Below are 13,750 nucleotides of genomic sequence, written 5' to 3' on the forward strand. Positions count from 1 at the left end.
AATTCTCACTCCTGTATTATTTGCTACGTCCAACAACTCCTGTATTACCTATATAGGTAAAAGACTCAGGTGTCACACGTGACCCATACATTTGAGGGGACACAACCAGGACACCATCCTACTAGGGGTCTAGGCACATGCCCCCTTGGCATGGTATTGCCTATGATAATAGATCCTGCAGCCTCCATATTGGGTCTCAATTCCAACCTTCTGTGTTATTCTTCTCTCCCTATGGACAATCAAGTCCCATGATATCACATCCTGTGGCAGTATACATTATTGGATGCACCTGGAGTCTTCATTTCATTCTTTATGCACTTGCAATTGACTATACTTTTGTATTATTTCGTCTAGCTGCATATTAATATTACATAATTGTCGACTTCTCACACAAGGTACCTAATTCACAATAATTGATGTGTATGGTTTGGTTGTCATTTCAGTATAAAAAACAGTTTTTTATATCGTAATGAAGTCATAGAGCGCTTTTTACGGTGTACTGAACTTTGTACACCATGAATGGATAAATCATAATACATTGATTTCATACCCATAAGAAGACAAATATTCAAGTTGAATTTGTAAAACTGTAGTTGGCTTACATACTTAAAACTAATAAAAGTTTCCATGGCCAATAGTTATATTTAAAAAAAAAAAAATTTATAATAAAATAATATATATAATAAAAAAATTAAATAAAAAAATAAATAAAAAAATAAATAAAAAATAACAAATAATAAATAAATAAATAATAAATGAATTATAAATAATAAATAAATAATACATAAATAATAAAAAATATAAATGAAAAAATAAATATTATATATATATTATATATTATAAATTCTGGTAAAATATTAGAGCCCCTCTTTGTCTTTCTTCTGACATACAATGGTTGGACCTTTGGATTGATAATGAGTATTCTTGTTTGGTAGTTTTACCATGATGCATGATTAAGGTCAACATCATAATCATCGTCTTTAGGTTTATTGACTGATGGAGGTTTACTGTTACTGACAACAATTGGAGATAAATATTTGTTTTAGTTTATTGTGACTTACAGTATTATCTTATTTTCCTGTAGGTTTCACCTTCACCAATAACCTCACATTGCAATTTTCTTCCAGTTTTATATCAGCGGACAAGTCCGTTGGAGCGAGTGGCTTCAAGGCAGTATGGACGGAGATTGCTGATCCGAGCGCGGCCTGCAGTGAGTTCCGCTGTACGAGGAGTCAGTTCTGTATTCCGGACAAGCTGCGTTGTAACAAGGTGAACAACTGTGGCGCCGATGATAACTCTGACGAGGAGAATTGTAAGTAGATAGGGAGCAAAGTAGGTTAAGCGAAGTGGATAGGGAGTGAAGTAAGTAAGATTATAAAGTAGATAGGGAGTAAAGTATATTGAGTAAACAGATAGGGATTAAAGAAGATAGGGAGCAAATTAGATAGGGAGTGAAGTGTGTAAGATTAAAGTAGTTAGGGAATTATATATTGTATATATTGAGTAAAGTAGATATAGAGTAAAGAAGGTAGGGAGTGAGGTAGGTAAGATTCTATTGATAGGGATTAAAGTAGATAAGATTTGAGTAAATTTAGAGTAAATCGTCTCAGAAATAGTATTGAGTATACACCTACACAATGCTAGATAGCATATAGGAAATAGTTTACCAAGTAATTATTTGAGGTCCTGTAATTTTGCCATTTGTCATAACATTTTATTATTTGGAATATTGTGGTGGGTAAATAGCACTAAAATCAAATAGTTTTGTAAGTGCGAAAGAAGCTGTGATGTTAATCAACACTCAAGTTGGGGTGAGCACGCGGTAATACTTTTTCAAAGAAACAGAAATCATGACTGTAGAAATGTACTGTAGATTTGTTTGCTTAATATATTTGATACAAATTACTTGGACAACCTCTCTTTGACTAGTCACATTAATCGCTACTTTACGAGATCTAATCATAATTTATTTGTAGATCGTAGTAGGAAACACACTGTTTCACTGTTCCACCTTCAGATCTTAGAACGTTAGCTCTAACCTTATACACACTATTTCAGGGGGGTGCCAACTAGAGGGTTGCGGCATTATAACCTAGATAAAATCCTTTAGTGATTCACAGGATTTGAGCCCAGGACTTTGGGGACCATGTCTAGACAATCTCACTCCCCCCGACAGTAAAAAATGATGAACACACTTAATATTAAGATGTTTACCCCTTTGAAATCTTCGCCTTCAACTATGCACAGGTGTATCTGTATACGTACAGTTCTAACACATCCCGTGTGTTGTCCACTGTCTAGGTGTGGTGGTTCAAGAGTTGGACTGGGTGATGAACAGTGCGCTGGGCGGAGTGTGCGGAGCTGTGTTTGTGTTCATTGCTCTGTGTCTCTGGTGTCGGCAACACAGACGTCACCCCCGACGACTCCCAACTTCCCCCTCCACCCAGCGACAACATGTGTGCGACGAGCTGGGTCAACGGTTCGCTAGTGTCGATAGTGTCTGATGCCTGCTCAAATAGACAAAACTTCACACCCGTGTTTTCATCGTAAAGAAACATGTTTTCACTGAGAATAATTGGGGGGGGGAAGGGATAGTTTAGCGTTTTGTTTAAACTGCAAAATTTTTTTCTTCGTTTTATTGGAAAAGAATATTCCACGTGAAAAGATAGTAAAGAGTTTATGCTTAGTAAAAATATTTTATTTTTATTTCTGCTGAGTTGAAAAATGTTGGTTAACCCTCCAGTACACGCGTGGCTAAAAATAACACCAGTACACGCAAGGGGACTGCATTCCGTGTCTTACTTGTTACTGGAAACACTCTTTTATATACCTAATAAAGTTCATATAGCATCAAAATTTCAAATAATCCAATTATAGGTAAATAGATATAGATAAATTTCAAAATAATTACAAATTGAAAATGTCCTGTTGAAAACCATCAGTCAATCGCTGGCCTGTTCTTTATCCTCTTGAAACATGACTTGCCCAACTTAACACCCTTGTAGCTCAGGGCCAACTGACGCTAAGACGGTCAAAACACCGCCATTATCCTTGGAAAGGTAGTGGGGGAAAGGTATTTGGCGTATCAGGTCATTCGCGCCAATTCACTTATTTTGGCGCGCTTTTTCAAATGTGCGGACTCTGAGTCCGTGTACTGGAAGGTCAAAATTTTACTTACTGGTCTTATTTTTTTAAGAAACTGACTCATCATTTTAAACACCATTCTTATTGACTCACTGCAAATATAATTTTGATGCAAATATAAAATGAAATATTCTTAGCCATGACAGAAAAAAAACATTATTTAAAATTTGTAATAACAAAAATTCTACCTATGTAGTTATCAGTATATGGTAGTTCTCTTTGAAACCATACAACGCTATTATATGTATAAATTCAGTTTAATTGTTTCTCCTATTGTATAAACCACTACATAGCTATGGTATTACAGTATTTTGAGTCTGTATAGAGGCATAAGAATTTAGTATAATTGGAAATCAGACTTTCTTATACAATTTAGTATCTAATCCTTGAAATTATTACTGGGCACACAGTTGCCGTTTTAATACTATTATGCATCATGCAAAGTATTTTGTGCTAGGTACTCAAACCTAATAACATGCATCTAAAAGTTGACAGTGAGTTTGTTGGAAAAGAAGCTAAAAGTTAAGTTTACTTCAAACACGAATAAAAGAGATGAGATATAAGCATCAATATTTAATTTTTTTCACAAAATGAGTGAGGATAATGTGAACATAGTGTTCAGCAATCTGACAAAAACATTGTTAAAATTTTAAGATTATTTAATAGATATTGCAGGATTTGTATTATTAACTAAATGCGTTAACTAAATGTATCAATTTAGTACTCAATTATATGTTTTAATTCATTAGCTATCCTTTAAGCTTTAAGAATAGTTTTTCCTCCTTTGCTTACAGTAATTTAGTTTTAATTTTTGCCTGACAGTCTTCCAATCCCTTTGGCAAACTTCAAATAAAAGAAGAGAAATCTTTAGAGATGTACTGATGGCAAGTAAAAAATTTTGCAGTTCCTCGATGATTTACATTCAAATTATGGTTACTACTGGTTATTTTAATATGTTACCATTTAAATTTCTTGATTGATTTGTAAATGAAATTAACAGGTGTGAAGTTTTGACTTACTACCAATGTTGTGCTTTGAGAGTTTAACAAACGTAAATGACCTCAATCGTTTTTTATCCTCATTGTTCGCAAACTTTGTACAGAAACTAGATAAATACAGACTTTGTAATCTTTGTACTCTATCGTGCAACCAACGAATTTTAGTACGGTAAAGGACAAGTGAACAGTGGACTCCGACTTACACAAACTCGACTTAAAAGTTGTGGCAAGTGTTTTGAGAGCAAACTGTTTAGAATAAAGAAATGCTCCATGGTCGAAATTGTGGATGGCACCATAAGGTTTTAGTTAACAAATTTGATATATTTTTACATTTAATTTAGTAAATAAAGTCAGTTTCTGTTGGAAATGTGTTAAAGTAGTTATAAAGAATGAGTTGTTAATTTGTATTGTCTTTTTATACATCTAAAGATCTTAATAAATAGGTGCTTTAATAAATTAAGTAAAATAAGATTATATATTTATTTGCAGAGTTAATAATGTTTCCTAAAACACAAAATTGTTTACAGATAAAACACCAATTAACTAAACCTTTTTTTTACAAATGAATTGTTTGACATATTTTGAAAAGGATTTGTTAAAAGCTAATTTAGTTTACATTGCTTGCCTTCTAGTTTTAACTGTTATTTTAATTATTTGTTGTAGTGTTAATGTATTTTGTGATATTTTGAAGGATTACATTTTAACATTCTTATTCATAAATAAAAATAAAAAAACATATTATTCTTAATTTTCGCTAACTTCCCATCAAAAATATAAAAAAATAACCACAATGTTTGTAGATAGGTCCCTAAGGAGTAACATAATATAAATGAATATTCTGAAATACAGATAAAGTAAATTATTTTAATATAGGTCTAGTGTATGATGTGTTTTTATTTCAATATTGTAAACTACTTTAGCATTAACAAACCTACAATACACTATTCTAAAAGAACTTTTTTATTGCACTATAACATTTTATGTAAAACAATTGAGTGAAAGAAAACTTAGAAGTACAGGGATTTAAATACCTTGTGTTACCATGTGTTTGGACTCACAATAGAGGGTGTATATTGTCAAAGTACCATAATAATACAATCATTTGTTGTTGATTTTACATTAGCTAATGTTGAAATTATCATAGGACATTTGGTATGAATTATTATTAATTATAGATGATTATGATCGTAATATATTATTACATGGACTTCATTATCGCGTATGATATTAATTGTAAAATAAAATATTTATAAATTAATTTATATGTTATAGCGTAGAATAATTTAAGGACAGGCAAATAACTGGGCAAAAATATAAATTATTTTTTAATTTATTTATTTGAAGTCATGTTTCATTCGATAAATTATTGTGTTGTATTCTGTGATTACTGGTTTTAATAAAATATTGTTGAAATCGTTTGCCAAATGTTTAACCATTCAGTTTATTTCATCGAGTTTAAATATTTATCATTAATGCAATAGATGGTTGTCAGAAGCAGCTAGCTCAACTTTCTGATTAAATAACTTGTGAAACTCTCTCGAACCAGAAACTGTTTGGCATTGTAATAATTTTATTGGATTCGGATGTTAGCAAAAGGGGCTCTCACAAACTTAACTTTTCCTACACAGACAAAGAAAGCAGATACATAATTTTAATACTACGCAGTAACGACTTGTAAAAAAAATTAAAATATTAGAGACAATCAGATGAAAGTAAAACAAAATTAACATTAATATTTCAAATAGTTGTCTAATCATTAACGATAAAAATAATTCCTTAAAAAAAAAAAAAAAAAAAAAAAAAAATACTGCTAACTTTGGCAATACACTTTGGTAAGATTTATCCAACCCTTATGAACCATTGATCATGAATAAATTTTTCTCTTACATACATAGGAATGTTGCCAATAGTTGTTTCAAAATTACTTTCTTACAGGACTGTAGTATGGAATAAAAAAAAAAACTTTCTTCATAATCTTACAAAAGAATCAACGGGTTTTGATAGTAACATTGTATTCTATATTAAAACTCAATATTTTGAAAGAAAACTGAAATAATAATCCAAATCTAAGAACCATATGCCTACTAATATTTTGTTTTGTATGCAGTTAGCAAGAAGTTTGTGGGACTCTGGTATTGGGACAATTTAAACCTTAGAATTTCAATTTTAGAGCTTGTTAGCCTGTTAAAGGTAGACTGTTTATTATATAGTATTATTTGTATTATATTTTTATAGAAGCCATTGATTCAAAACATATTATACCTTCATAAAGCAATACTGAATTTAATTGGTATTGATGCAATAATGTTCTTAACGTAAGTAGAAAGTATTGGGAGAATCATAAAGGTTGTCAAAAATCCATTACAAATATCAAGTAGTCACAACAGTTTAAAGTAAAAAAAATCAAAATTTCTTTTATAATAATTCAAAACTAATACTCTTTATAAAGTCTTAACAGAGATCTTTTTACACATCTGGTTTGTTTGGATGATGATTTGTTCTACACAATTTAAATAATAACTAGATTAGGCCGATCGTGCCATTATAAATTCAACAGGAGCTGCCCTGCTTCCAATCTTGCTTTCTGAATTTGTAATTGTGCAACGTTATTTTAAAACTGTCTTCTCAATTAGTTTCATTCAACATACAAAGTTATGCTTTGCTTCAACAGGTAACTCAAAATGAGGAAATTATCAATGATATTATTTGTTAACAGTGACCTGCTGAATTTTAATATTATTCCTGGTTTGAATTTAGTAAGAGAGGAGAGATTTCATTTTCTCAGAGAAAACCTTGTTTTTGAATAAAAGTAAAGGTATTTAATGTGACACAATATAACGAATTAAATAATATCTTTACTTTTTAAATACCTTTACACATATGACATGTGCATGGCTATCTCGGATGTAAAACTCATCTAAATAAACCTACAGTGTGTGTTTAAACAAAATAGAAAGTTAAATAAATTTTAATATTTAACAAAAGTTATTTTATTTTATATTAACAATTTTTTAAACCAGGGTTTTATTTGAAAGTACATAAAATAAGCTTTATTTGAACAAAATGAACAGCCTATCTATTGACAACGAAGTGCCCAGAAATTAGTTTTAGTTAAGCATATTTAAAGTTAAGGTTTCATTTCTTAATTTTAAATTATTACCAAAAGTTGAATATTTTACTGTCTACTTTTTATATCTATAAATGTTATGTAAATATTTGTTATTCTTTCAAATTTGTATATAAACTTTCCAAATAGATAGCACGAAATGATGTGAAGTGGAATTGACAAATTTTGTGCACAATAATTTCAACCCGTTATCAATAGATTAAAATTCCAATTTATACATAAATTTACAGTTTGCTTTTGATAAGAGTTTCAATTACTCCTCGATATACTGTACTTACTCAAATTGTGTTACTACTTAATATAGGGTGTTTTTTTAAAACTTAACCCAAGTTACAAGTACCAAGATATAATGTTTAGGGACAAAAGAAAGCTTATAAGTTGGTAGCCCTCTATCCCTAACTTGATTTCCGATCAGCTGATATGAATTGTTTCATTTTTTATTACCATGGTCTAGTGGTACAGGGAATTTATTGTGACTCACCATGGTGCATTTATCGCAAGCTCAAAGAGTATTCATTGTAGACATACATTTTTTGTTTTATACAGATCCGGATTCTTTTAACTTAATTCTAGAAATAGTTTGGTGATTTATATTATATAATAATTCCTGAAAAAGTACCTTTCTTGCCGTTGAATCAATTACCTACTTTCAATGTATTCTTCTACAAAACAAACTCTTTGAGCTTGCAACATCTCGATGATGAATCTTATTCACAATTAATTCCCAATAACATTAAACCTTGTAAACAGCAATGCAAAATACATATTAGCTGGTCGGCAATGAAGTAAAGAAGACAAGGATGCGACATTATAAGCTAGTTTTGTCCTTCAAGAGTGCATCTTGGTACTTGTAATTTGGGTTGTGTTATAAAACCCTGTACTTGTTCAGTTATGTAAGAAAAAACCAGTGAGTTCATCCAACCTGATTTACATTCTCCGTAGGAACTAAGACATCTCGAGGCGAGAGGCATTACTTAGAATAGGCCCACACTTCATACTAGCAAAGCGGATAAAATAAATGGAAAATTTTACTCCAACCATATATGATGTATACGGGTATAATATAATAACATATTGTTTCAAATACAATCACATTTTGTAGATAAATACTGTGCATAAATGGTGTACCCTGTTGGAGACCTGTTGAAAAGAGTTACCTTTCAAATATTAAACTATGTTACTTTAAAAATACTAGTTTTATTTGTATCAGCCTCGATATATGAACTGAATACTAAAGTGAAATTTCACATGTTAATTTATAGTTTTAAGTTTGTTTAATGTTAGGTAGCTTAGAATGATAAATACGCTTCCAAAATATTATCTAGGTGTGTATGTAATTCGTGTGTAGTGCCCAGCCTACTAAAACTTTTATTTGTTCTTAGCTAAATAACTGAGTTATTTACACTGACCTAAATGTACATAAGCAAAATTTACAGTATGAAAATGCGATACAATTGATTTGATCCCATTCCTAAATTACTAAACTGAGATATGTTTTTAAAGTAATCAAGTAATCTTTAGTAGTTTTTGTTATTATTATTTGACAGCAAACTATGAAGTCTTTAAATGACGTATAATCAATTTAATATGCAAAAAACACCATAATTCAACAAAAGAGAATCTACTTTAATAAAATAGACTTAAAATTTCAATTTTGACAAGAAACAACCAAAAACGATCTTAACAAAAGTTATCTTTACAAATAAACAGAACCGGTAGCGGCAAACAATGTAGAGCTGGTCCTGTTTCTAGTCAAACCTACTTTGTGCCTTGAAATACAATTTGTGAAAACAACTATGAAATTTTCTTAAAATCAAAGGAAATGTTTTAGTACTAAAACTAGCCTTGATCCGGAGTTTTACCATTTCTATCTTTCGAAGAAATAAATACAAGGGATTATAGAGGTTTACACTTTTTTTATACACCAAGTCATTCACATTTTCGTATTGTATGTCCCTTTGAAACCTACAGATCCTATCTTTTCTATATCCCTTTTTATATGTTATAGTGTGAATTTCAACACCATATCGTCTTTAGTAACGGCTGTTTATTTTACATTTTTTTACCATTCAAAATGAAAGGATTATATGCAACAGAAGAACATTAACAAAGTTTGCATAAATTACTATTTTCTAAGTGTTAGGAGTGTACACAAGAATCTTTGGCGTTTTTTACAAATAATATTGGGATGAAATAAATATTATTATGGAGAACATTATCACAACACGAAAAGCGTAAGCCTATTTTGAGCACCACTTTGAATTAGGGCTTACAAACAACTTCACTTGAATTTAGAAATTTGTATTAAACATGGACCAGCTCTCAAAGGCAAACATTGTCTGTCAATAATCCTAAATAAATATTGTACATCTTCAAAGCAAACAATTCCTTTTCTAGTAATTCCAGTTTGATGCCACTAAATTAATTATTTGTTTTCTCTAAGTTGTGTTAGTTATACAATGATATTTATAAATTTATCATAATTTAAAACTTAAAATGTAAACGATCACTTTGTGGTATGATTGATTCATGTTATTAAAGTTAAAGTGAGTTTTATATTTATTGTGTATTGCTAAATAATTGTTATATCTTGATTTGTATCATAAAAGCAGAAACAGAAACGAAAAACCCTGTTTAAAAATAAATTTATATTGTAGCGATAAAATGTTGTAACTGATTTTAAGTTACTTAATAGGGTTATATCAAAGTGATCAATACCACCTGTTTAATCTTTTTCAGCCACCCTGTTACTAAAAATAGTATAATGCTAAGGTGCTAATCTACATCCATTGAAATATTTTGTGTCATTATATACTTCAGTTTTTCATATACTGGTTTCAAAATATCGAGATAGCCCGGCACAAAAGACATGGCAGGTAAAAAATTGTCACTTAAGTTTAAGTATTTGTCCAGTCTTAGATTTAACAAAATGCTCACTGTTCAGAGTAGGTCAAAAAGGTTGATCAAATGCTAAGTATTGTTTAATGTTGTTTTAATGTTTTTTACGAATAAACAAAAATAGGCAGAAAAGCAATTTTGTAAATATTGTAATATTATTAATGTCCCTGAAATTAAATGGTAAACTAAGAGATATTGTTTGTTACGATAATGTTCACGATATTAATGGCTCCCTAACAAAATAATTATGCACTAAACGAACAGATTAAACAGAACTAGCTGTGCTCGGACATCACTTACTGTAATGTATGTTTGTCTCATGATTATGTCTGGGAGGCCGGCGTCCACACGCCAATATCAATCATAAAATTTGTCATTGCTCATAAAAATAATGTTTGTTAAAACTTGTCTTTTAAATTATTTTGCCTTTTTCTCGAATAATCATAGGCTAAGTAAGTGAAACTGAAGAATCGTTTGGGTGTAGAAGAATGTATGTAATTTTTTAAGGGTCGAATTAAAAAGGTTTAAAAGATTTCGTGTAGCACTGGTACATAGTCATGCAAAATTGAATATCTGTCAACTGTATTGTAGATAATTAATTCCAAAAATTCTTCTAGGGAAGATATTACTTTTTCGAGACTCATAATAATAAGTTGAATTTTTGCAGGAAAATTTTAATATATGGTTTATATTTAAATAAATTGCAAAAATTGCAGTTTTCGCCATATTGTAGTAAAAACATCCGTTTTTAATGCATGCGTTGCGGGTCTAAAGTAGCATTTTACTCTCTAGAGAGTAAAAATAGTTTTTAGCTCATAGGGATCAGCTGTTGTCAAATCAGTTGTAAATTTCGATTGTAAACAATTGCATGTATCGAAAGTATGTATCGATTGTTTAATCGATTTTAGTTAATTGTTGCCTTATTGTAAATAGTTTGACGTATTGATAGTATAATATAATGTACACTAACACAATCGCAATAGGCGAACGATTGAATCACTTAAACAGCTGCTTATTTGCATAAGCAGAAATGAAAACAAGCTGGAAGTTGTTTCAAGAGGTTATCCTTACATAAAAAAATATTTTGTTTTCTAGGTTAGTGTGTAAGTAATGATACAATATGACGAAAAATATAGTTCACCTACTATATTTTTCATATAATTCACAGGGGCAAAAAGTGTCTTTTTAGGCCCTAGTGATGAAATATACTATTTCAATCAAAATATTCCATTCGGTAAGATTTGACGAGATTTTAAACCACCGTAAATTTCTATTGGAGATAAAACAACAACCTTTTTGGTTTTATAATTATTTAAAACTGATATTTTGTGTATATGACCTTGTATCAAGGTTATTTAAAACGCTTATTTGATGAAAAAAAGTTTAAAATAACCATAACCCTACTTTTTTACCAGTCATAAAAATTTATTGATGAATACCAAAGAAAGGTGTCCGAGTTGTGGATTATTAATGGAAGAAATATTAACGGAAATTTTGGTACGTGGCATTTACACTAATACACGCATTGAAATGACTGTGTATAGAATATTCAAATCCTTCTGGCAACACTGCAATCCACATATTGAATATGGAGTGAAAACTGGGTTTTCCCATGTTGACCAGAAAAAAACAAAATGTCACAATTTCTTTCCTAACCACTTTGTAGAGCTTAAAAAATAAATAATTTTGTATATTGAGCGTTGTTTAACAGACAACTCAAAAAATTTTAAATTTTAAATTCTCATGTTATTCTTATGGAGAATAAATCTACTATTGTAGTTAGCTTGGATATACTAGCAGCTATACCCGTGCCTTGCAACGGGGTCAAGATGCGGAAGAGACAATTTTGGTTCCTTGAAAATCATGGCAAGCAGCTTGAGAACGCTAAATAGAACAATTATTATGTTCCTTAGATCTGCTGTAAGTAGATAGACTTTTATTAGTTTACTATTAATATTAACTGGCTACATCAACATAACGTTATATATAACTAGCTGTACCCGCGGGCTTTAACTTCGTTTAACCTGTTTAACTTCATAAGTCTTCGCATGGCCATTGACTAACCCCGTTAAATCGTGGACTTAAACGTCCAGGACTTAAATATTTAACTTAATTTAATTAGTAAAAAAGGTAGGGTAAATATAATGAAGCTGATTAAGTACTTTACCGAATTCGGTTGATGAGTTCGCTGAATACGACATCAGTTTCTAATTAAATATACAGGGTGATCAACTCAAGGAGGCCACCATTGGGATATCGGAAACGGTAAGAATTAGAGAAAACTTTAAGTGGAGGACATTCCTTTATTTTTTGTGGCAGTTAAAAATATGATTTTGTTTTTTCGAAATTCAGCCACCATTTTCCAAAATGGTGGCCAACTTTGAAATTTCTTATGGAACACCCTATATTTTATCATGTTTTCGAATAGAACAGGCAATTTAAAAATTTTTTTATTCTTGACATTTTTTGAATAAACCCACTCGTTTAGAAGTTACAGCCTATGGAAAAATGACTTCTGGTGTACATTTTACATCGTGTAGCTCCGAAACAAGTAGGTTTATAGCGAAAATGCGAAAAGTAAATAAGTCAAATAAGTCTTAAAATTGCATCCACATTCCAAAAAGACCATAAAATACACAGTTTTCCACTTTTCAATTTCGCCGCCATTTTGGAAAATGGCCGCCATTTTTGAAATAATAGAATTAATATTTTTAATGAATTTTATGGTCTTTTTGGAATGTGGATGCTATTTTAAGACTTATTTGACTTATTTACTTTTCGCATTTTCGCTATAAACCTACTTGTTTAGGAGCTACATGATGTAAAATGTACACCGGAGGTCATTTTTCCATAGGCTGTAACTCATAAACGAGTGGGTTTATCGAAAAAATGTCAAGAATAAAAAAGTTTTTAAATTGCCTGTTCTATCCAAAAACATGATAAAATATAGGGTGTTCCATAAGAAATTTGAAAGTTGGCCGCCATTTTGGAAAATGGCGGCTGAATTTCGAAAAAATGAAATCATATTTTAACTGCCACAAAAAATAAAGGAATGTACCCCATTTAAAGTTTTCTCTAATTCCTACCGTTTCTGATATCCCAATGGTGGCCTCCTTGAGTTGATAACCCTGTATAGATTTGCAATATGTGCACATGTAATAATTTCGATTATTTCATGCATAGGATATTTGATACGGTTGCCAAGCAACTAATCTTAGTAATGAAGTTGCCAATACTCTGTTGTCAAAACCACTAAACCCTTTAAAAGTGGAGATTTTTACGGAGGTTTGGTTTAATAACCGAATTAGCTTTCAAGACTACACTTTATTGTGGAAAGTTTAAAAAATGTTAAGTCGAATAAGTAATCCGATCTGGAGCTATTTCACACACACCCCCTTTTCATGCACACATTTTTCAAAATTATGGATAATCCTATAAGAGTGAAGGGGGTTTAGCTCAAAGATATTGAATCAACGGCTTGATGGATTTTCATGATCCTTCTTTTGAAGGATAGATTATTATGTGATGAAGAGAATTTCGAAGCAATTATTTAATTTATTTATTCGTTTAGAAAATTATTTTT

General features: G+C 30.6%; 1 protein-coding gene across 2 annotated transcripts in view; it reads left to right on the forward strand.

The window, feature by feature from the left end:
- The window catches only part of LOC128989864 (dorsal-ventral patterning tolloid-like protein 1), a 189,417-nt gene extending 183,613 nt beyond the window's left edge, over positions 1-5,804 (forward strand). For both annotated transcript variants that reach the window (XM_054411953.1, XM_054411954.1), the window contains 2 exons: positions 1,128-1,312; positions 2,302-5,804. In XM_054411953.1, the coding sequence (XP_054267928.1) occupies positions 1,128-1,312; positions 2,302-2,504 (388 nt within the window). In that variant the 3' untranslated portion in view covers positions 2,505-5,804. The remainder of the gene's footprint in view (positions 1-1,127; positions 1,313-2,301) is intronic.
- The last annotated feature ends 7,946 nt before the right edge of the window (positions 5,805-13,750 follow it).

The sequence above is a fragment of the Macrosteles quadrilineatus genome, unplaced genomic scaffold (genome assembly GCF_028750875.1).
Source record: "Macrosteles quadrilineatus isolate MER2022 unplaced genomic scaffold, UCM_ALF_1.0 Scaffold_3__2_contigs__length_128488019, whole genome shotgun sequence".
Lineage (NCBI taxonomy): Eukaryota > Metazoa > Arthropoda > Insecta > Hemiptera > Cicadellidae > Macrosteles > Macrosteles quadrilineatus.